Source organism: Oncorhynchus tshawytscha, linkage group LG01 (genome assembly GCF_018296145.1).
Source record: "Oncorhynchus tshawytscha isolate Ot180627B linkage group LG01, Otsh_v2.0, whole genome shotgun sequence".
NCBI classification, from domain to species: Eukaryota; Metazoa; Chordata; class Actinopteri; order Salmoniformes; family Salmonidae; genus Oncorhynchus; species Oncorhynchus tshawytscha.
Window position 1 is genome coordinate 88,506,288 of NC_056429.1, and position 24,700 is coordinate 88,530,987.

The 24,700-nt window shown below is 44.2% G+C and overlaps 2 protein-coding genes across 4 annotated transcripts in view; one reads left to right on the top strand and one right to left on the bottom strand.

Annotated features, from left to right (window-relative positions):
- The first annotated feature begins 72 nt into the window (after positions 1–72).
- On the top strand, positions 73–6,455 carry prdm9 (PR domain containing 9). 2 transcript variants are annotated; one of them, XM_024434267.2, is made up of 7 exons: positions 73–252; positions 607–711; positions 835–933; positions 1,177–1,448; positions 3,636–3,703; positions 3,797–3,987; positions 4,178–6,455. In XM_024434267.2, exons 2-7 carry the CDS (start codon positions 618–620, stop codon positions 5,788–5,790), a joined length of 2,337 nt encoding a protein of 778 aa, XP_024290035.1. In that variant the 5' UTR covers positions 73–252; positions 607–617; the 3' UTR covers positions 5,791–6,455. The 2 variants fall into 2 exon arrangements, with proteins under 2 accessions (XP_024290035.1, XP_024290042.1); XM_024434274.2 differs by having other exon boundaries at positions 616–711.
- A 1,914-nt stretch (positions 6,456–8,369) lies between these two features.
- LOC112259634 (neurabin-2-like) overlaps positions 8,370–24,700 on the bottom strand; it is a 33,957-nt gene continuing 17,626 nt past the window's right edge. For both annotated transcript variants that reach the window (XM_042327107.1, XM_024434259.2), the window contains 9 exons: positions 17,454–17,586; positions 15,545–15,665; positions 13,872–13,976; positions 12,338–12,470; positions 10,417–10,572; positions 10,147–10,200; positions 9,779–10,008; positions 9,463–9,556; positions 8,370–9,141 (listed from right to left, as the gene is read on the bottom strand). In XM_042327107.1, coding sequence (XP_042183041.1) covers positions 9,091–9,141; positions 9,463–9,556; positions 9,779–10,008; positions 10,147–10,200; positions 10,417–10,572; positions 12,338–12,470; positions 13,872–13,976; positions 15,545–15,665; positions 17,454–17,586 — 1,077 coding nt within the window. In that variant the 3' untranslated portion in view covers positions 8,370–9,090. The remainder of the gene's footprint in view (positions 9,142–9,462; positions 9,557–9,778; positions 10,009–10,146; positions 10,201–10,416; positions 10,573–12,337; positions 12,471–13,871; positions 13,977–15,544; positions 15,666–17,453; positions 17,587–24,700) is intronic.

Consider the following 24,700-nt stretch of genomic DNA (forward strand, 5'->3'; position numbering starts at 1 on the left):
ATCGATAGTTTAAAAAACGTATAATAATTGTAAAAAGTCCACATTTAGAATCGATCGTTTGCAAGGTTTTCACTTCCGGTTCATGAAAAGGGCAACAGCCATAATCCGAACATTGTTACAAGCTACCCATGAACTTTTACCACAAAAGTCAAATCAGTTTTCCAAAAGTAACAAACACACTAGTACCTTAACGAGAACTAAGACTATTACCAAGTAATTAGATACAGGTTTCAGGTGGATTCATTTGTACAGGTTTGTCCTAACATCATTGTAAACACAATATTATGATAAAATTGCTAGCTAGCAATGTGGAATTAGCATTAACTGGCTAGCGAGAAAATGCTAATTACACATTGCTAGCTAGCATGTTTTTCTGTAGCTAGCTAGCTAACAACATTGTGTATTATGACATTCAGATATGTTTTGTTTTCGTTAGTAGCTAATGTTCATTGCACAGTTAAATTCATTCGTCAAATTGGTATAGAATCAGGACAAAATGGCTGTTGCCATAGTTTAACACACAGGGTGACGGTTTTGTCCGAATACATGGCTGTTGTGTTGTTCTTGCCTACACTGTCATTTTGCTACCCTACTAACCGACTACAGATCCTGCAGTCATGTCTGAAGAAGTGATCATCGTGGAGTGTGCAGAGACTGGTGCATCAGAAGAGGGATGTCAAGCCCAACTCATTACAGACAACGCCTCTGCAGGTGCGGTACTCTGGCTACAGTAGCCTAATTCAATCAGAGTTTCATATTCTGTTTGACATGTACTCCTATGTCAGGAATGTTTGTCATGTACTCCTGTTTCTCACTGGATCTGTGTTGTCACAGTGTTGCCCGACTGCCTGGTCCAGAATATATTGGTGAACACTGTGGTACAAGGCCAAGAGGAGGATCATGAACTACTAGATGACAACAGCAATGACCTCTGTGAGTGACAACAGATTCTGTGTACTCTGACTATCTTGAATTCAGAGGCTGTCAATGGTTTTTCCATGCATCTTTCAAATCATAGTTGCTTAGATCTACGGTTAGTAAGTGTAAGGCCTTGTTATGTCCAGTTTAGTTTACCACATGATTGTGTCATCTTACTGGAGTGGGAGAGTCCAGCATGAAGGACAGACTTCCTTGGATATCACACTGGTCTATCACTTTGTATTTTTATTTTTACAGATTGTGAGGAGTGTCATTCCTCCTACAAAGACCAGTGTGATATCCAAGATAGTCTGTCCTTCATGCTGGACTCTCCCACTCCAGTGGGCTTACCCCAGAGGGCCCTCCTCACCCTACCACACGGGCTGGTGGTGGGCAGGTCCAGTATCCCTGGGGCAGGCCTGGGGGTTCTAAACCAAGGAGCAATTGTGGCCCCAGGAATGCACTTTGGCCCCTATGAGGGGGAGGTGACCACCAGGGACAGAGCAGTAACAAGTGACTACTCCTGGGAGGTGAGTACTGATGGATGCTTTTTTCAAATTGCATTTATTTAAGCTTTATTTAACCAGGCAAGTCAGTTAAGAACAAATTCTTATTTACAATGGCAGCCCACCAAAAGGCAAAAGGCCTCCTGCGGGGACAAGGGCTAGAATTAAAAATAAAATACAAATATAGGACAAAACACACATCCAGGACAAGAGAGACACCACAACACTACATGAAGGGTTGAGTCGTGCTTAAGAACAACCCTTAGCCGTGTATATAGGCCAAATACCACACCCCCTCTGGCCTCCAAATCTTTTTTGAAAATCGGAGCATATGTGCCTGCAATTCTACATCACAAACATTGTAATTGCGGCAGCTTCACCCGGGACATCCATCATCTCTCTGCCACAGCACTGTGAACCACAGCAGATTGAAGCTTGTGATTGGTTTAGTAAGGAACCAGGACCAAGGCGATTGGATGCGTTTGTAAAGAAACGCCCCTTATGATTAGAGTGGACTGCAGTCTGGACAGCCACGTTTATTCTACTCGCTGATCAAAGTCTATGAACTCGATTGTCAAAAGAGCATTACGGCAACTTGAGTGCTGTTTTGTAAACATAAATGTCAAGAAATACATTTGGTTCAAACCTGTCCCAGAATGCTCCCTTATGACAACATGTGATAATAGTCTATAGCATACTAGTACTGATTTTAATATAGGGTTGGGTGGTATCCAAGGGATCCTGAGTGGCGCAGCAGTCTAAAGCACTGCAATGCAGTGCTAGAGGCGTCACTACAGACCCGGGTTCGATATTTGTTCTTAACTGACTTGCCTAGTTAAATAAAGGTTTAAAAAATTTAATAAATCCAGATTTTCATATCGTCATACCGTCCTTGTCTCATGCAGGGATTTATGGTATGAGACAAAAAAAAGGGATATTGGGCATCTATTACCAGAATGCTACAAAATGTATCACAAGTAATAATAGCACATTTCCATGGAGGCTGCTAGCTAAATATGCTAAAGAACGAAAACAAAAATAAACTAATTGCAAAGACAGGCAATCCAGCCACTGAATGTCATTTTTGGTGAGTCTGGACAATTTGCAAGCAAAATGTGAACAAGAGACACTGTGCAAATGAACAAAGTTTTGATGCATGCTGGTCTGAAGGAAGAACAGTACTGGCTCTGGAGCAGCATATGTACAAGCTGTGTCTGTGTGTAGTCTAGAGTTGCTAGGGCAACTGGTCTGCCTGCTCTGCTCGGAGAAGATGGGGGAGGAGCAAACAGGGCGAGAACTTAAGAGGAGAAAAGAAATGCTAGGAAATCAAAAGATAACTCATCCAAAGGGCTTTGACTTCTCAAACATGGCAGATAGATAACACAATATGATGCCCCATCACCTTATTAATTCAGCCACTTACTTAGATAACTAGCCAGTTAAACTTAGGGGTTGCGTTAATGCACAATTATACATTTTTTACGGAGGACAAAGATTCAATGCATAACAAATATCTTGCTGTGTTTTGTAAAAGCAGATGTAAAATACTTCTATTGTAATTTCTCCTTAGCATCAGACTAATTTTGTGCTTCAGTTGCACTTCTCCACTCAGATGAGAGTTCATGACCATGCTCTGACTGATGTATATCTACTTTTCTCCCGTGCTTTTCGCAGTCTAGCCAGCTTACATTTCTCTGATAAAATGCAAGATGAACTTTTAAGAAAAACATTAGAAAATGTAGCTTACTACATTTTTTTCTATGATAAACATTAGAAATATGATGGCCATGCATTGTTTTTGGCCCAAAAAAGACCTCGCTTTTTAATTGTATGCTCACTTAGTGTGTATGTAGGGAATGCGGTGCCATTTGGGACACAACGCTGTACTGTAGTTTGTGTAAAACCTAACCCATGTCATTCTGGAGCATTGTCTCTATGCTCTATCTGAGCATGGTCAGCTGACATTATGGGCGGCAGGGTAGCCTAGTGGTTAGAGCGTTGGACAAGGAACTGAAAGGTTCCATATTCAAATCCCCATGCGGACAAGGTGCAAATTTGTCATTTGCCCCTGAACAGTCAGCACTGTTCCTAGGCCGTCATTGAAAATAAGAATTGGTTCTTAACTGACTTGCCTACTGTAGTTAAATAAAGGTAAAAACATCAAATAAAAAATGTGTCCGTATTCTTTATAAAGCGCTTGTCTATTTTCAGGTCTGGAACAGTAAGGGTGAATCTGAGTACATTGATTCTGCAAGAGACACTCATTCCAACTGGATGAGGTAACTTGTGTTGTAGAACGTACCATATTTTACACTGCATCTGTCTGTCTGTTATGGAGTGCTTAGTCCCAGTGCACTCTCTCTCTCTTTTAGGTATGTTAACTGTGCTCGTAATGAAGAGGAGGGTAATCTCATAGCACTCCAGTACAGGGGGATTGTTTTCTTCCACTGCTACCGCTCCATCCTCCCAGGAGATGAGCTCCTGTTTTGGCCTGGGGGGCGATTCATCGACAGGTTTAGGGACCCCTCTGACCAAATCTGGCTCCGAAAGAGCACCCCTTCAGGTACTTATCATCCCCAGTCTCTTTTCACAACCTTGCTCTGGCATTAGGCATCTAGAAGGTTCTGTGAGGGTGTATAAGAGATAATAATAATAGATAATAATAATAATAATACATTTCTCCAAAAAGTTGAAAGAACGTCACTTTAGTTTAATAAGACCTAACCTTTTCTTCTTCTTTCTCTCCGTTTTAGAGGTTAATACAGATTTATCGTCTCAGGTTTTCCTCTGCGGTCAGTGCCAGCTTTCTTTCACCACTGAGACCTACATCCAAAGACATAAAGAGCAATTACACCCTCTGGACCTATCACCTGCATCTGCACTGAGTGAGCTTGAAAATCACCTTTCTAAAAGTAACATGAACCCAGACCCTATGTCGTCCTCTGTCCGTAAGTTGAGCTACCGGTGCCCTCAGCGTCCTAAGAGCTTTAAGAAGAAGGGCCACGTCCAGAGAACCATGCGAGCTGTCCACTCCAACATCAGACCCTACTGCTGCCCCCTGTGTAGGAAGTGTTTCGCTCAGGGGTACGACCTGGCAAGTCACCAGCTACGAGTTCACGGAAGGAAGAAGAAGCCTGGAGTGGTAGAGGTCAGAGGTAAGGAGGTCAGAGGTGAGAGTTCGCTCCCGCCCCCTGACAGCGCCTGGGAACCCGAGCCTCCGTCCAATGATCAACCTACAGAGACCCAGACAGGGAGAGCTTCCTCACAGAGACTGAGGAACCTCAGGGTAAAGTCCACCAGGAACTCTAAAGCCAAAACTAAGGCAAACACACCAAAACAAAGAGAAACCAGTATCAAGAAGAGGTTCCATTCAGATCCCAATCCAGATGCTCTGGACATGGAGGAGGAGAGGATAAAGGCTGTAGGAGAGGCACAGTACAGCTGCAGTGATTGTCAGAGAACCTTCGGCAACCCAGAGTCCCTTAAAGCCCATCAGTGCATCCGGGTCGTGGTGGGGCCCCCGCTGTACTCTTGTTCTACATGCAGGGTTACCTTCAAACGGTACACCACCCTGAAGAAGCACAAGGTCAACAAGCACCCGAAGGAAAATATGCTTTATTGCTGCACCCACTGTGGGAGGTTCTTCAGTCAGGCTGCCGGTCTACAGCACCACCTGGATGCAGAAGTATGTAAGGACATACAGCTGAGCTCTAAAGCTGTTCCTTGCTCCTACTGCCAGTTCTCCTTCACCGAGGAGAGGTACCTCCGGAAGCACGTTAAGAGACACCACCCTGATGAGCATGTCTCTCAGGCCACAGGCCTGGGCTCAGGGCTAATTCAGTCGGAGCAGAAGGCAGGAGAAGTCCACCTGTGCTTGCAGTGTGGACAGAGCTACGAGCACGTTCAAAGCTTCAAAGCTCACCGGTGTTTCCAGTCAGACGCAGCCAAACTGCACTTGTGCAATGACTGTGGGAAAGGTTTCTCTTGTTTCTACAGCCTTAAGCAGCATCAGCGGATTCACACGGGAGAGAAGCCATACCGCTGCTCTTACTGTGAGAAGTGTTTTAGCCACTCTGGACATCTGAATGTGCACGTGAGGATACACACAGGGGAGAAATCTTTCCTGTGTACTGAGTGTGGAGAGAGTTTCCGTCAGTCTGGGGATCTGAAGCGCCATGAGAGAAAACACACTGGGGTGAAACCATGTACCTGCCCTGAATGTGGGAAAAGCTTCAGTCGACCTCAGAGTCTGAAAGCTCACCTGATGCTGCACAACGGAGAGAGACAGTACAAGTGTGATCAGTGTGGGAAAAGCTTTTCACGAAATTATCACCTGACGAGACACCATGAAAAGACACACTCATAATTTGGTTGTACCACACATATACTATTGACTATTGTGTTTCTTTGAAAGCACTTGGTTAAGTTGATACATACCCATTGCAACATTCACGGCTGAGAATACCATACATTCTACAACAATTCATGTAAAATAATGTGATTTTTGTTCATACTTTGGTTTTCTAAGAAAAGAATGTGTTAAAGGCACAAGTCCTTACACCATGGCAACCCTGCCTCCCTACAAGCTACGGGTATTGATCATGTTCCGGCCTCAATTAGCTATGTTTAGACTGTTGTGGTCCATTTTTGCTGTGTTCTAGTGTACTATAAAATAGATGGCTCTCCCATTCTTAATACCTAGCCCAGTCATATTCAAGGTTAGAACTACCTTTCTAGGGGTTCTGATAATTCTAACCTTGAGATGCATTTTTGATAGCATATCTACAGTATTTCACTTTTGAATGTGTATAGTATTGTTTACTAGGTGTTGTCCAATGAATTCTGTAACCACTCCCTCTTCAAATCAGGGTTGATTGGAAAAAGCTGTTCAAACGAGGACATTGTATTGTCATATCGTTGTACTCCCTGACGAAGGCCATGCAGCCGAAAGGCGTTAGAGTTATTAAACTCTGTTTTCAATGTTTTTCCATTGAACATCTCATACAAATAAAGGCTTTTTAATGAATTATATGAGGAGTGCCTTGGTCTTCCTTTTTTTTTGATGACCAATGTGTTTATTATTCATAATATGCCATTTCCAATTTAGAGTAGAATATATCTCTATTGTCCCTGGAGTATAATTCAGCTTGTGATCTGAAGATGATGGAAGAAGTTCTAAAAAAATAACTGACTTCAGTATCACAGTTCACCATTTATTGCACAAAACAATGCAAAGCATGTGCCCTGTCCAAGCCTAAAATCTGATGAAAACACTCATGAGATACAGTATGTGTTCATTTGATAACATTATCTAACACGGTCTTCATGAAATCCCCCAGGTCTAGCCTCTCTGAAATTCATTCCTCCTTTCCATTCCTCCTTTAAATAAATAAAGGTCAAATAAAAAATTCATCAACACTTGTTTCTTTGCATTGCTTTTCTCCAATACCTCACATATGTTTACGGGGAGGAATGTTTCATCACCTTCAAAGTCCATGGTTGTGTTCACGATGGACAAGTTCAGTTATGCCTAGTCCCTCTTTCAGTCCATCAGTCACCAGTTCTTGTGTCTGCCATTCTGCCGGTGTTGAACACATCTTTGATAACATTCACAATAAAAAAACGCTAAGATTCCAATCATGTCATGTCCCTTTGTGATACAGCACATATGGAGGATTCTCTCCTTTTTATAAGGAGTTATGGAAGTTGAGTTAGTTAAATAAGGTGTTATTACTGAAGGTTTAGTATACTCTTACTGAATCCCATCAGTAGCCATTACTGGGTAGCGGAGTTGACTAACAATACACATACTGTATGGCTGTGGCAGCAGTTGACTGCTTGAAGTGTCAAACTCCTGCAAAAGTTGGATTCCTGATGTAATTGTAGGAGATAGCCCACCTCTTCTTGCCCCTTTCATTCCAGTGACGCACCAAACGTTCAATCAAGCTACACTACCGTTCAAAACATTTGGGGTGACTTAGAAATGTCCTTGTTTTTGAAAGAAAAGCTAAATGATTTGACCATTACAATAACATCAAATTGATCAGAAATACAGTGTATACATTGTTAATGTTGTAAATTACTATTGTAGCTGGAAACGGCAGATGTTTTTATGGAATATTTACATAGGCGTACAGAGGCCCATTATCAGCAACCATCACTCCTGTGTTCCAATGGCACGTTGTGTTTGCTAGGCAGAGTTGCAAAGAAAAAGCCATATCTCAGACTGGCCAATAAAAATAAAAGATTAAGATGGGCAAAAGAACACAGACACTGGACAGAGGAACTCTGCCTAGGCCAGCATCCCGGAGTCGCCTCTTCACTGTTGACGTTGAGACTGGTGTTTTGTGGGTACTATTTAATGAAGCTGCCAGTTGAGGACTTGTGAGGCGTCTGTTTCTCAAACTTGACACTAATGTACTTGTTCTCTTGCTCAGTTGTGCACCGGGGCCTCCCACTCCTCTTTCTATTCTGGTTAGAGACAGTTTGTGCTGTTCTGTGAAGGCAGTAGTACTCAGTGTTGTACGAGATATTCCGTTTCTTGGCAATTTCTCGCATGGAATAGCCTTCATTTCTCAGAACAAGAATAGACTGACGAGTTTCAGAAGAAAGTTCTTTGTTTCTGGCCATTTTGAGCCTCTAATCGAACCCACAAATGTTGATGCTCCAGATACTCAACTAGTCTAAAGAAGGCAAGTTTTATTGCTTCTTTAATCAGAACAACAGTTTTCAGCTGTGCTAACATAATTGCAAAAGGGTTTTCTAATGATCAATTAACCTGTATTAGCGAACACATTGTGCCATTGGAACACAGGAGTGATGGTTGCTGATAATGCCTATGTAGATATTCCATTAAAAATCAACCGTTTCCTGCTACAATAGTAATTTACAGCATTAACAATGTCTACACTGTATTTCTGATCAATTTGATGTTATTTTAATGGACAAAAAATGTGCTTTTCTTTCAAAAACAAGGACATTTTTAAGTGACCCCAAACTGTTGAACGGTAGTGTACATCTTCTTCAGTGGACATTTGACTAGTTACACATCTTCCTCAGTCACATAAGCACCAACTGTTGACTCCATTATGTCGTACTGTATATGTTAAATGTTATACATATATTAATAAAAATACAAAGCAAACTTTTGTTTTATAAACCACATACAGTATTACAGCTGTACAATGACAACCCAGAAAATGAAAGGGCACTTACAAAATAGGCAAATAAAATAAAGAAATTTGATTTGTTTTGGCAATTGAAATCAAAAGCCCGGTCTTCTAATTCGCCCAAAAACACAATTTGTGATCAAATTGTAAAATACTGAACATTAGGAATGAAAAATTAGGAACAGCAACAATTAGAGCTCCATGGACGTTCTTGTCAGTATTTTGAAATATTAAGAAAAAGGTTGATTAAACTGTGTGTCTAACCAGTTAATGGCAATATTACCAGCTGGGAAATCTAAAAACAAAACGGGATTGAAAGAGTTGTTACATAAAGAGACTACATATAGAAATACAAAGCCTGAGGGTACCTGTATTCGACCGCAAACCAGGCTAAAGTTTGAGACAAGAAATACCCTGGGTCCACTGCAAGTACAATAACACTATCCTCTATTCACTTCTGGCAATCCTTGAAGAGACTCTCTTAGAAAACAAGGCTTTTATAAAGGTTCAGATTTCAGTTCCTCAACCCTGCATTCCAGATCTGCTACCTGCAAACAAACACAGAAAGTTATGGTTACGTTTGTGTATTATAGATGATGGACTACTAGAAACTTTCAATTGTTACCATAATACATTCAGTCAAGTTTCTCAATCACAAAGTTGTCTGCAACTGCCAACGTTCTGTGTAATCAATGGTCTCCCTGATGGCTGCACACGATGACATTTATAATATAATAATATATGCCATTTAACAAACAGTTTTATCCAAACTGACTTACAGTCATGCGTGCATTTATTTATCATATTGGTGACCGCAGCGGGAATCAAACCCAGGAACCACACATCCAACCATCAGTCTACACTATTACCTGTTCATGGAGCTGTCCTGACTCCTCCCTCAGTGATGCCTCGGCCCCGTCCTGAAGACAGCGCTGAGTCTCCTTCTTCAGGTACTCAATCTCCCTGGAGAAGAGCCATCACAGACACCAATCTAAAACCACTTGTATTTCCACTGTAATGAATGAGCTCTGAGAAAAGCCTTGGGGCTGAAACATTGGAAACATTGCCGCAGACTGAACAAGTTCTACTTTCTTTTCTATGAATCACTGTAATTAACATAATTGTATATTGACCTGTTATGTACAACCACTCTCAATGCATTGTGTGTGTGTGTCCCGGCCTTACTTCTGCTGGTACTCCTTGATGAGGCGTTTGGCCTTGCTGTACTTGCGCTCCAGAGCCTGGTACTGGGCCTGGGTCTCTTTCAGGTGCTCGTCCACAGCCTGACACAGACTCTGGGCCTCCATCCAGTAACCCTCCAGCTTCTCCATGCGCTCCTTGTTCTCCTGCAGGGTCTGCTCCAGCTGGGTCTTGTCCACACGCCAGCGCTGCTTGTCCTGCTTTGCATGGTTCAGCTGGGAGTGTGGAGAAGCACACACATGCACATGTACATAGACAGGCAGGGGATGAAAACTGTAAAGGCCACTGTATATCAACTTGCCATATTTACAATGAAACATTAGGACATAATAAGAATGACATAATATAACAACCTTTCTTTTCAGCTGTTGGATCTCTGCCTGTGTTACAGCGTGCTTTATGTGAAGCTGAGGAGAGAGAGAGAGAGACACAGGAGGAGAGACACAGGGAGAGAGACACAGGGAGAGAGACACAGGGAGAGAGACACAGGGAGAGAGAGAGAGAGAGACAGAGAGAGACAGAGAGAGACGGAGAGAGCGAGTGAGTGAGTGAGTGAGTAAGTAGTGCACTGCATAAGGAATAGAGTGACGCAGGCCTTTGTCTTTAACTTTGTCTTCTCTCACTTCCTGGTACTTATGGGCCAGCTTCTCAGGGTCCGTCTCCAGTGGAGAGATGTCCTCGTTCTCAGCCAGGTCAAACACCTCGATGGCAGAGGGATGTGTGGGGCTGACCTCCTCCTCATCATCCTCCTCCTCCTCGTCAGTACCATATTCACCACCCTGGGGGAAGAACGGACAGGTGAGCCTGAAGTCTCGATTGGGTCTGGGGTTTTCCACAATGCCTCCAGGTCTTAACTGAGACTGCCAAAGTGTCTGCATATTTGAAAAGGTTCAATATAGTTCCATCTGTCCATCCATCCCACAGCATTTTTATAATTGCCTGTGACTGCTGCCTCTACAAGAGCTTCATGGTTGTTTCTCTATTGGTACGGAGACTGGCCACTAGATGGCATATAACACCAGTGAAGCAGGTCCCTAGATAGGGGGTGAGAACACACCAGAACTAAACCTCAGCCATTATGTTATCATTCTGCATGTCATTGTAATAAGATGGAGAATATAAGAATGTCCTGCATCCTCATAGGATTTTGATTGCATAGAGGTCATCCTCGTTGTGGTAGGTGATGACATTTACATTTGAGTCATTTAGCAGACACTCTTATCCAGAGAAACTTACAGTTAGTGATTCATCTTAAGATAGCTAGGTGAGACATCAACACATCACAAGCGTATCAAGTACATTTTCCCTCAACAAAGTATTCATCAGCAAAGTCAGAGCTAGTAGGAAAAGACAACTGCCTTTTTGAGGGGGAAATGGGCATCTGGGGAGCTGTGAAAGTTATATAAGATACTCTTCAATAAGGTAAGGTGCCAGGACAGAGAACAGCTTGACTTTAGGGGGAACCTGTTATTGGGGTACCAGGACAGAGAACAGCTTGACTTTAGGGGGAACCTGTTTCCACCATTGGGGTACCAGGACAGAGAACAGCTTGACTTTAGGGAAAAGCGGGTTCCACCAATGGGGTACCAGGACAGAGAACAGCTTGACTTTAGGGGGAAGCGGTTTCCACCATTGGGGTACCAGAACAGACAACAGCTTGACTTTAGGGGGAAGCGGTTTCCACCATTGGGGTACCAGGACAGAGAACAGCTTGACTTTAGGGAAAAGCGGGTTCCACCATTGGGGTACCAGAACAGACAACAGCTTGACTTTAGGGGGAAGCGGTTTCCACCATTAGGGTACCAGGACAGAGAACAGCTTGACTTTAGGGGGAACCTGTTTCCACCATTGGGGTACCAGGACAGAGAAGAGCTTGGACTGTGCTGATGACCTGAATCAATTGTGGGTTGGAAGTCCTATATAATGTCTACCCCAACAACCCAGAGAGGAAGTGGCCAGAACATCATTTAATTGATCTTATTTGGCCTAGGCTCTCTGAATTGACCTGTTGACGTGCATCAAAGGGCACCCTATTGTCTATATAGTGTACTACTTTTGACTAGTCCATAGGAAGAATAGTATATTTTGGGAAGCAGACTTGTGTTTATACTGTCTGCAGGCTACACTGAACAGTAACAGCGTACCTATGGACACACGCCCATTCAGCTCACTCAATACAGGCACCGGCTTTGGGTCCATTCTGACAAAGATGCGATTGGCACACATATCTTAATCCTAAAGCTGAGGGGAAAAGAGAACACACAAAGGCAACGATTGACCTAAAAAGCTTCATAGTCATTTGAAAAATTCAAATAGTGATCAGGCTTCTATTTCTGTCTCTAAACTGGCTGTGTCAAGGCTCGTGTTCTTTTGGGCACACAGTAGCAAAACCTTTTTCAACATAAAGAAAACATCTGTTTTCTTATTGGACTAGTCTTTCTGTCCATCTGTACTGTACCTCTTGGTTGCCCATTCACCGGCTAATTTTGTTGTAGACCTACCTATGCTGGATGTAGACTGATTGTAGACTGGTTGGAGACTTACCTCGTGGTCCTCCATGTACTGGCTGTAGCGTTGTTCCATCACCTCTCTCTGCCAGCGCTCCTGTTCCAGGGTCTGTTGGATCAGCTGGGCAACCTCACTCTGTTCGCCCGGCTTCTCTCGGCCAATCAGAAACCTGCATAACATTACACAGCTTTTGAAAAGGTCTTCCTATGTGGACTGCAATAAGAGGAACCTCTATGATATGGTTCCTTAGCAAGAGGTGAAATAATTATATAGCCCGTTTCAACATTTAGATTTATTTTGACTCAACACATGTTCTGTTTTTCAGTGTAATACCCTCCTCAGCTATGTAAAAAGAATCTGAGCAGTGCAGTTCAGAATGAGTACCCATAGTCAGTCAGTTATCAAGACCACCATAACAGACTTACAATTCCCTCTGCTAACTATCATGTAATTAAATGCTAACCAACACAGTTCCCATCCTCAGCCATCCATCCATTCCTCTGGCTGACATTTTTATGAATAGGACTGACCGCCTGCCTCAGCCCTTCCTTCCACGTCTACCCTGTTCTATAATTCATGAGCAATCTCTGATCTTCGACAAGTCACACAACACACACACACACACACACACAACAATTACCCCCATAGCTCCACTGACGACTAGTTCCTGAATAATGAATGAATGAGCCTATAGGACGACAAAGGAGTGTTGGGGATTGGGGAACTCTGGTGCCCCATTCAGTCAGCCACAAATAGACCCCTCTGGCATTTCGGAATGATAATTGTGTTGATGCCTGCTGTGAGGATGATGGTGATGTTTTTATGCTCTGCTGTGGTCCAAATGTAGAGTTTCAGCTTTGTCTGTGGTTCTGTTGCTATATCTATGAAGGGAAGTGTTGGCTCTTCATCATACTATCATCATGGCCCTATTTGGCTAATGATGAACACTCTGCGTGACCTGATCTATGCAGTATGTATGTGGGAGGATGTGATAACTGACTGACTATGGGTACTAGACTATGGGTACTAGATCGGTTGCTAGATCGAATGCCCGAGCTGACAAGGTAAAAATACGTTGTTCTGTCCCTGAACAAGGCAGTTAACTGCCGTCATTGTAAATAAAAATGTGTTCTTAACTGACTTGCCTAGTTAAATAAAAAGGTTAAAAAAATATATATTCTGAACTGCAGATTCTTACATAGCTGAAAAACATCTCTCTCAGAGCATATAATGAGTCATTTTGACAGTCTCTCTAGAGTCTAAAGCTGCTGCAAACTAAGAAGAACATGTCTCCAGAAAACCTTAATGGTGTCTGACATCACGTTGTACAACACAAAGAAGAGATCAGACTTGATGGGCCCAACTTCATACAGGGCCAAGCAATTTAACCTGCCTGTCTGTATTCAGGTGTTTGAGAGTGGACGTCCATCAAAGCAAGTCTATTCTTTCTCAGTAGCTCATTGTTTTAAAATTGCTTTAAAAAGGTGCAGTAGTTGGGCCCTGGTCAAAAGTAGTGCACTATAAAGGGAATAGGGTCATTTGGGATGAATCCCCAAAACCGTATACTCACTTGACGGTGCCTGTGGTGTTCCTGAGGACGGAGGCAGCGAAGGTCTGGGTAACCCCCACCAGACTGGTCCCATCCACCTCCACTATCAGGTCATTCACCTGGATCCTGGGTGGAGAAACACAAAGCAGCACAACAGCCCCAGTCAGGACTCGTATAACATGCTTACTTTGTCAGCCATCTTTTATTCAACTTTTATTATATACAGGTTTGTCTCATTGAGATAGAAATCTATCTTGCAAGCGAGACATGCTCACACAAGGAACCATATCAAATCAGCTAGCTAGACCAAGATGTGAATACTACTACTAGATACACTAGTATGGCTCATCTCACATGCTTGATAGCTTCTTACATTATTAAATGATCATTAATCATTAAATTCAAGGACTAGCATTTCGCGCAATTACAAATTGGTTTAGACATGACAATTCTGCTGGCTGAGAAAAGAATTTCCCTGGAAAGAGATTGGGGGACTGAGCAACCTCGGGATGGGAAGGATGGGAGGAAAGGGAGGTGGGGTAGGGTAGATGAAGAGTGGAAAGGGCTGGGAAACATGGTTTCCAGGGGGTTGAGGGAATGGGTTGGGGGGGGGGACTGAGGGGGGTTGAGGGAATGGGGACTGAGGCGGTGGATGGGGACTGAGGGGTTGAGGGAATGGGTTGGGGAGGGGGAATGAGGGTGTTGAAGGGGGAGGGGGACTGAGGGTGTTGAGGGAATGTGTTGGAAATGGGTTGGAGGGGGACTGAGGGGGTTGAGGGAATGGGTTGGGGAGGGGGACTGGGGGTTGAGGGAATGGGTTGGGGAGGGGGACTGAGGGGGTTGGGGAATGGGGACTGAGGGGTTGAGGGAATGGGTTGGGGAGGGGGACTGAGGGGTTGAGGGAATGGGTTGGGGAGGGGGGAGCGTGTTGAGGGAATGTGTTGGGGAGGGGGACTGAGGGGGTTGAGGGAATGGGTTGGGGAGGGGGACTGAGGGGGTTGAGGGAATGGGGAAGGGGTTGAGGGAAGGTTGGGGAGGGGGACTGAGGGGGTTGAGGGAATGGGGGTGAGGGGGACTGAGGGGGTTGAGGGAATGGGTTGGGGAGGGGGACTGAGGGGGTTGAGGGAGGGGGCCTGAGGGGTTGAGGGAATGGGTTGGGGAGGGGGACTGAGGGGGTTGAGGAGGGGCCTGGAATGGGTTGAGGAGGGGGACTGAGGGGGTTGAGGAGGGGGCCTGAGGGGGTTGAGGGAATGGGTTGGGGAGGGGGACTGAGGGGGTTGAGGAGGGGGCCTGAGGGGGTTGAGGGAATGGGTTGAGGAGGGGGACTGAGGGGGTTGAGGAGGGGGCCTGAGGGGGTTGAGGGAATGGGTTGGGTAGGGGAGACTTTATTTTCTTTATCTGTGTATGCATTATTTTTGTGTGTTTTTTGTTTTTGTGGCAGCCCACAGGTACAAGAAATACAGTTTGTGAATATATGAAATGCAAATATGATAACTGAATATATGGATATCACTGAATTAGAATGACTTTGAATGTTAAACATGTACCTGTAACCCCCTTCTGAATAAATGACGAACTAAATTAAAAGTTGGTCACAAAGAAGATGATGAAATCATGCAGAACTTGTTCAGGTAATCTGCCAGGAGTATAGAAGAACAAGCCGTAGATGGAGAGGCCACCATTTTGTGACATACCTGCCGTCCCTGTGCGCTGCTCCTTTATCGGTGACCGTCTTGACAAAGATGCCCAGTTTCTCCAGGCCCATGTCTGCCCCCGCCCCCATCCCAATGATACTGATACCAAGCCCATCACCATCTGAAGACACAGTGGATATAGGAGAAATACTGTATGAAGAAAATACAATCATAGTTATCTTAATCCATGATGAAAATGAAATGCCGTTTTGTTTCATAATTGCTTTTCAAATCAATGTTTTCCTGTTACAGTCATTTTACCCTATGTTAACATCCTGTCAATGTGAAGATGGAGTGATTGAGAATTCCTATTTAGGAGGAGCGATAACTTGTGGGCAGATGGAGTGATTGAGAATTTCCTCTTGGGAGGAGGGATAACTGGAGGGAAGATGGAGTGATTGAGAATTCCCCACTTGGGAGGAGGGATAACTGGAGGGAAGATGGAGTGATTGAGAATTCCCTCTTGGAAGGAGGGATAACTAGAGGGAAGAGGGAGTGATTGAGAATTCCCTCTTGGGAGGAGGGATAACTTGTGTGCAGATGGAGTGATTGAGAATTCCCTCTTGGGAGGAGGGATAACTGGAGGGAAGATGGAGTGATTGAGAATTCCCTCTTGGGAGGAGGGATAACTGGAGGGAAGATGGAGTGATTGAGAATTCCCTCTTGGGAGGAGGGATAACTGGAGGGATGATGGAGAAATGATGGATGTGTGCTAATGGGGAATGATTGTATGATTTGTATCTCCATTCTCTTGAGACACTCTTCTTTAGAGTACTGTGAAATATAAGTATGGTGAAGAGGAGTTTTCTTAAATGGGCAATCTGGGAATGATCTTTGTTGTTCGAATCCCAGATTGCATTAATGGGGAATGATTGTATGGGGATTTGAATCTCCATTCTCTTGATGGGGATAACACTGCCACATTAAGGTTATGGGGATAACTGAATCCCAGAAATATAAGGTATGGGGTGAAAGATGGAGTTTTTCTTAAATGGGCAATCTGGGATAATGATCCCAGATGCCACATTTGTTTGGGGATAACTGAATCCCAGATTGCCACATTAAGGTTATGGGGATAACTGAATCCCAGATTGCCACATTAAGGTTATGGGGATAACTGAATCCCAGATTGCCACATTAAGGTTATGGGGATAACTGAATCCCAGATTGCCACATTAAGGTTATGGGGATAACTGAATCCCAGATGCCACATTAAGGTTATGGGGATAACTGAATCCCAGATGCCCATTAAGGTTATGGGGCCCAGATGCCACATTAAGGTTATGGGGATAACTGAATCCCAGATGCCACATTAAGGTTATGGGGATAACTGAATCCCAGATGCCACATTAAGGTTATGGGGATAACTGAATCCCAGATGCCACATTAAGGTTATGGGGATAACTGAATCCCAGATTGCCACATTAAGGTTATGGGGATAACTGAATCCCAGATTGCCACATTAAGGTTATGGGGATAACTGAATCCCAGATGCCACATTAAGGTTATGGGGATAACTGAATCCCAGATGCCATATTAAGGTTATGGGGATAACTGAATCCCAGATTGCCACATTAAGGTTATGGGGATAACTGAATCCCAGATGCCACATTAAGGTTATGGGGATAACTGAATCCCAGATGCCACATTAAGGTTATGGGGATAACTGAATCCCAGATTGCCACATTAAGGTTATGGGGATAACTGAATCCCAGATTGCCACATTAAGGTTATGGGGATAACTGAATCCCAGATTGCCACATTAAGGTTATGGGGATAACTGAATCCCAGATTGCCACATTAAGGTTATGGGGATAACTGAATCCCAGATTGCCACATTAAGGTTATGGGGATAACTGAATCCCAGATGCCACATTAAGGTTATGGGGGTAATTTGGCTTAGGTGTACCTTTCTCCAGCGCAACGGGGAACATATCGAGCCTCTCCACCCTCTTCTCCAGCTCGTACTCGGCAGATGCAGCCATGGGGTCGACGTCCTCGTTCCGGCGGTCATAGTCCTCGTTGGGGTAGGTGGCAAACACCTGAGAGATGGACCGGTCACAATGAAGTTTATTACAAAACAGTTTATTCAGACTGATTTTACTTAGGCTAGGTGTCTGATTGATTGACTGATTGATTGAGAAGTAGTTGCATGTTTATAATTCAGGATGTCTCTGTCCATGTGGGAAGAAGGCCTTAGATCCAATATGTTCAGATGGGTGGGTGGAGGTGGGACAGAGGTGACAACATAGTGTTGTCTTTAGTGCATTACACTAACACGTCATTCACCTCTAATAATGAATACAAACCATTTCCATCACCAAATTTGCCTCAGTCAGAGCTTGCTTTAACTACCAAAGTGCTACTATATTTCAGTAACAGGCCTCAAATAAACCCCCGTATAAAACAAAGCACCTCTCATTGAATAGATAGTGGCCCATTTCAGAGCAGAGATTCCCACATTGGCCCAGCTCCAACAGCATAGGTCCATCCCAAATGACACACTATTCCCTACATAGTGCACGGCTTTTGACCAGAGCCCTATTGGTGGTACACTTTATAGGGAATGCGGTGCTATTTGGGACGTGGACCATGACAGTTTACATAAGCACCTTCAGCATGCTAATGCAGGCCTGGCCACTGCAGCTGCTACACACACACAAGGAGAGATGGAGCTGCCAACATGGCTTAACTGTAAAAGCCTTCTCAACCACAGCCACTCTCCTCTTTGGTCTTCCAGGGAGGGTCAATATCCCTCTTCCTCCATGTTAAACTGTCTTTATGTTAATATCCCTCTTCCTCTGTGTTAAACTGTCTTTGTTAATATCCCTCTTCCTCCGTGTTAAACTGTCTTTATGTTAATATCCCTCTTCCTCCGTGTTAAACTGTCTTTATGTTAATATCCCTCTTCCTCCATGTTAAACTGTCTTTACGTTAATATCCCTCTTCCTCATGTTAAACTGTCTTTATGTTAATATCCCTCTTCCTCATGTTAAACTGTCTTTATGTTAATATCCCTCTTCCTCCGTGTTAAACTGTCTTTATGTTAATATCCCTCTTCCTCATGTTAAACTGTCTTTATGTTAATATCCCTCTTCCTCCATGTTAAACTGTCTTTATGTTAATATCCCTCTTCCTCATGTTAAACTGTCTTTACGTTAATATCCCTCTTCCTCCGTGTTAAACTGTCTTTACGTTAATATCCCTCTTCCTCCATGTTAAACTGTCTTTACGTTAATATCCCTCTTCCTCCGTGTTAAACTGTCTTTATGTTAATATCCCTCTTCCTCCGTGTTAAACTGTCTTTACGTTAATATCCCTCTTCCTCCATGTTAAACTGTCTTTACGTTAATATCCCTCTTCCTCCGTGTTAAACTGTCTTTATGTTAATATCCCTCTTCCTCCGTGTTAAACTGTCTTTATGTTAATATCCCTCTTCCTCCATGTTAAACTGTCTTTACGTTAATATCCCTCTTCCTCCATGTTAAACTGTCTTTACGTTAATATCCCTCTTCCTCCATGTTAAACTGTCTTTATGTTAATATCCCTCTTCCTCCATGTTAAACTGTCTTTGTTAATATCCCTCTTCCTCTGTGTTAAACTGTCTTTATGTTAATATCCCTCTTCCTCCGTGTTAAACTGTCTTTATGTTAATATCCCTCTTCCTCCATGTTAAACTGTCTTTACGTTAATATCCCTCTTCCTCCGTGTTAAACTGTCTTTACGTTAATATCCCTCTTCCTCCATGTTAAACTGTCTTTACGTTAATATCCCTCTTCCTCCGTGTTAAACTGTCTTTACGTTAATATCCCTCTTCCTCCATGTTAAACTGTCTTTATGTTAATATCCCTCTTCCTCCATATTAACCTGTCTTTATGTTTGCGAACTTTTCTCATTTTCTTACTCTAGATCTATTTGTGCCTCAGAGAAGTCAGTTCGGACATACACAATAGCATCTCTTTGCTTGATCAGTGCTCTCTAAATCACATGGTCTCTGTCTCCGTAGCAACCGCACAGTGAAGTGCTTGTCAAATTTGACATTGCCACTATGATTCAATCAACCTCCCCCTGAGAGAAGTAGATAAGAGTATTATCTGGGTTTTCATACATCATTGAATACTAGGAAGTTTGAGGTGAGACACATTACTTTGACTGGGTAAAACTGTACCTAGGTCTGTGCAGTTGAATCAAACATTTTCCAATAGAACACTAGGAAGAGAAGGCCTTGCATCAAAGCAGCCATCGTACAGTACATACACTGTTGATGACACTTCCCATGGCCATATAAATGCCAGCTCAGAACTATACAGTCCTGCACACACACACACACACACACACACGGCCTAAACCGGTAAACCTCTGACTGGTGTAGACCAATGGCGTGGGTTTGGCATATGGTCTTAATGGGTTGTGTGATTTAGGTTGCCTTTGTATTTAGGCGGATTAGGATAATATGGATTATAGGCAGACAAAAAATATGTTTTGCCTTCGTATGAATGGATGTAGCCTGGCATTAACAGAGGGGTAATCTTACCCTATGAGGTACGGACTGGTATTCTGTTCTACCTAATAATTAAATTGCACCCAGCTGGTTTCCCAGGTCTAAATCCCTGATTAGAGGGGGAAAATAAAATAAACTAGTGTAACTGGCTTCGAGGTCCAGAGCTGAGTTTGAGGCCATTACAACTGAAAGTGGTCATACAAATCTGTCTTACTCTCTGTTACTCTGTGTGTCCAAAATAGCACCGTATTCCCTATATAGTGCACAACCTTTAACCAGAGCCCTGTCTGTTTGTGTCTGAAGCGCCACCATAGCATTAGTAGACTTGGCCGAAGGGCACAAATAAGAGTTCTCAATTGCTTTTCAAAAGTAGTGCACTACATAAATAGGTTGTAATTTGGGACTGTCTCACATGGAAGTTCACTCCTTAAGTTTAATGATCAAGAGGCCACAGCTGGTGGGCCTTCCTACCCCCATTTCATAGCCTTGTGAACAGAGACCAATGTATTAAAACATGTAGGAAACCCTACATCCAGATGTGTCTGTACTACCTGTCTATGTTGGGCTTCAACTCTGCACACTGACTGACAAGGAAAACACACACACACACACTGACTGACAAGGCAAACACACACACTGACTGACAAGGCAAACACACACATTGACTGACAAGGCAAACACACACACTGACTGACAAGGCAAACACACACACACACACACACACACACTGACTGACAAGGCAAACACACACAAACACACTGACTGAAAAGGCAAACACACACAAACACACAGACTGACAAGGCAAACACACACACACACACTGACTGACAAGGCAAACACACACACACACACACACACTGACTGACAAGGCAAAACACACACACTGACTGACAAGGCAAACACACACACACACACACACTGACTGACAAGGCAAACACACACACACACTGACTGACAAGGCAAACACACACAAACTGACAAGGCAAACACACACAAACATACTGACTGACAAGGCAAACACACTGACTGACAAGGCAAACACACACGCATACACACACACAAGGCAAAAACACACACACTGACGAGGCAAACACACACAAACACACGGACTGACAAGGCAAACACACGTATACACACACACACACACACTGACTGAGAAGGCAAAAACACACACACTGACTGAGAGGCAAACACACACAAACACACGGACTGACAAGGCAAAAACACACACACACACACACACTGACTGACAAGGCAAACACACACACAAACACACTGACTGACAAGGCAAACACACACACACACACACACTGACTGACAAGGCAAACACACACACACTGACTGACAAGGCAAACACACACACACACACACTGACTGACAAGGCAAACACACACACACTGACTGACAAGGCAAACACACACAAACTGACAAGGCAAACACACACAAACACACTGACTGACAAGGCAAACACACTGACTGACAAGGCAAACACACACGCATACACACACACAAGGCAAAAACACACACACTGACGAGGCAAACACACACAAACACACGGACTGACAAGGCAAACACACGTATACACACACACACACACACTGACTGAGAAGGCAAAAACACACACACTGACTGACGAGGCAAACACACACAAACACACGGACTGACAAGGCAAAAACACACACACACACACACTGACTGACAAGGCAAACACACACACAAACACACTGACTGACAAGGCAAACACACACAAACACACGGACTGACAAGGCAAACACACGCATACACACACACACACACACTGACTGAGAAGGCAAAAACACACACACTGACTGACGAGGCAAACACACACAAACACACGGACTGACAAGGCAAAAACACACACACACACACACACTGACTGACAAGGCAAACACACACACAAACACACTGACTGACAAGGCAAACACACACAAACACACGGACTGACAAGGCAAACACACACACTGACTGACAAGGCAAACACACACAAATACACGGACTGACAAGGCAAACACACACACTGACAGACAAGGCAAACACACACACAAACACACTGACTGACAAGGCAAACACACACAAACACACAGACTGACAAGGCAAACACACACAAACACACGGACTGACAAACAAGGCAAACACACACAAACACATAGACTGACAAGGCAAACACACACACACACTGACAGACAAGGCAAACACACACAAACACACGGACTGACAAGGCAAACACACACGCATACACACACACACACTGACTGACAAGGCAAACACACACACACACATACATACACTGACTGACAAGGCAAACACACACACACGGACTGACAAGGCAAACACACACACACACATACATACACTGACTGACAAGGCAAACACACACACACTGACTGACAAGGCAAAAACACACACACTGACTGACAAGGCAAACACACACAAACACACGGACTGACAACAAGGCACAACACACACACACACACACACACACTGACTAGGAAAACACACAAATACACTGACTGACAAGGCAAAACACACACACACACACACACACTGACTGACAAGGAAAACACACAAACACACTGACTGACAAGGCAAACACACACAGACACACTGACTGACAAGGCAAAAACACACACTGACACACTGACTGACAAGGCAAAAACACACACTGACACACTGACTGACAAGGCAAAAACACACACTGACTGACAAGGCAAACACACACACACACACACACACGGACAATACTTTCTCCTCCAAAATCAAGAGATTTACTTCTTCCTTATATGGATTATCCCACTAAGAGTCAGACTCACACTGATTATCTAACATGATGCCCTCATATCATCCCTGCCTCCCTCCATCTCCCTCCATTCATCCATCCTGCCCTCTCTCTCTTCCTACCTCCATTCAATCAACCAAGAAAAACTGCAGAAACTTACGGTTGACTAAGGTAGCCTGGGGCAGGGCTGAGGGAGGCTAGGAGAGGCTGGGGAAGCTGGGGCAGGGCTGAGGGCGGCTAGGGGAGGCTGGGACTGGGGAGGCTGTGGCAGGGCTGGGACAGTGCTGAGGGAGGCTGGGGCAGGGCTGGGGGAGGCTAGAGAGGCTGGCGCTGGGGGAGGATACATGCAGCACTGCACTCTCCTGGTGCTCCAGTTGTGACAGATAGTAGGTCACAGTGGCTAACAGATGGCCAGGAACACCCATCCCTCTTACCCTGCCTCCCTCTCTGCCACCAGCTGACTGACTGGGATGCCCTACAAAGGCTCTGTGTAACTAGTAGCTAAACGGGAAACCACATATTCAAATTCCCCAGCAAGTGACAACCACCTTTTAAAAAAAAAAAATATTACAATGTAGTTTGCCTATCGTGAGTTACTGACAAAAACACACTAATGACTAGGTTGGCACTATAGAGGTATATAGAGGCATGCCTTCTGCTATTTTTTCACAACAATTACCACAATGGCTCCTTGGCAGCACCCCAAATGGCACCCTATTCCCTATGGGCCCTGGTCAAAAATAGAGAACTATCTAAGGGATAGGGTGGCATTTGGGACACAGCCCTTGGCTGGGAGGGATGTGGTTGGATAACAGTGTGGTCAAGTGGTTACATCCTCCCTGTTCCTCCTCTTCTTGCTTTCCCAAAAAACAAATCTAAATTTGGCTAAAGTCAGAGTTAGGCTGGGTGGAGGTGGTGGTGACGAGTTCACGGTTTCACACAAAAGGAGGTGTAGAGGTGGTGGTGATGGGTTCTATGGTTTCAAACAACAGGAGGTGTAGAGGTGGTGGTGATGGGTTCTATGGTTTCAAACAACAGGAGGTGTGGAGGTGGTGGTGATGGGTGAGGTTCTATGGTTTCACACAACAGGAGGTGTGGAGGTGGTGGTGATGTGTGAGGTTTTATGGTTTCACACAACAGGAGGTGTGGAGGTGGTGGTGATTGGGTGAGGTTCTATGGTTTCACACAACAGGAGGTGTGGAGGTGGTGGTGACGGGTGAGGTTCTATGGTTTCACACCACAGAAATAGCATGCTCCTCTCCACAAGCTCTGCTGCTAACCTGTTAACATAACCACAGTGGCGTTTCACACACTTTTATAACACTCTCACTCTCTTCCTATTATATTGATTTTGTTCCATTTTTAAAAGTCTTCACTCTCTATACTATTTGCTCTCCCGCATGGGAGAATCAACGGTCCTGACTTCCTGCTCCAGAGGTTCCTCCCCTTTGACCTTCTCCTCCAATGGGTTTTGAAAAGGAGGCGAGAGGTCACAAGGAATCAACGCAATGCAACGGAGATTCTCCCCATGTGAAATTGAAATGGCACTTTGGTAGTTGAAGAAAGCTCTGACTGAACTAGAATTATGGGGTGGAAAGTGGTACCCCACTGGTGAGATGGGGTGGAAAGTGGTACCCCATTGGTGAGATGGTGTAGAAAGTGGTACCCCATTGGTGAGATGGGGTGGAAAGTGAATCCCCATTGGTGATATGGGGTGGAAAGTGAATCCCCATTGGTGATATGGGGTGGAAAGTGAATCCCCATTGGTGAGGTGGTTGTCCCATTGCCATCTTCGCCCTAGACTGCTTGTTCTGAACAATCTGCTACTCTCAGTCTCAGAGCGTTTCATGTCATCTGT

Excerpts from the sequence above, each read along its gene's own strand:
- prdm9 (XM_024434267.2), top strand. The coding sequence starts at position 618 with ATGTCTGAAGAAGTGATCATCGTGGAGTGTGCAGAGACTGGTGCATCA. Across the intron at positions 712-834 it reads TACAGACAACGCCTCTGCAG|TGTTGCCCGACTGCCTGGTC; the intron begins GTGCGGTACTCT and ends GTGTTGTCACAG. Across the intron at positions 1,449-3,635 it reads CAAGTGACTACTCCTGGGAG|GTCTGGAACAGTAAGGGTGA; the intron begins GTGAGTACTGAT and ends GTCTATTTTCAG.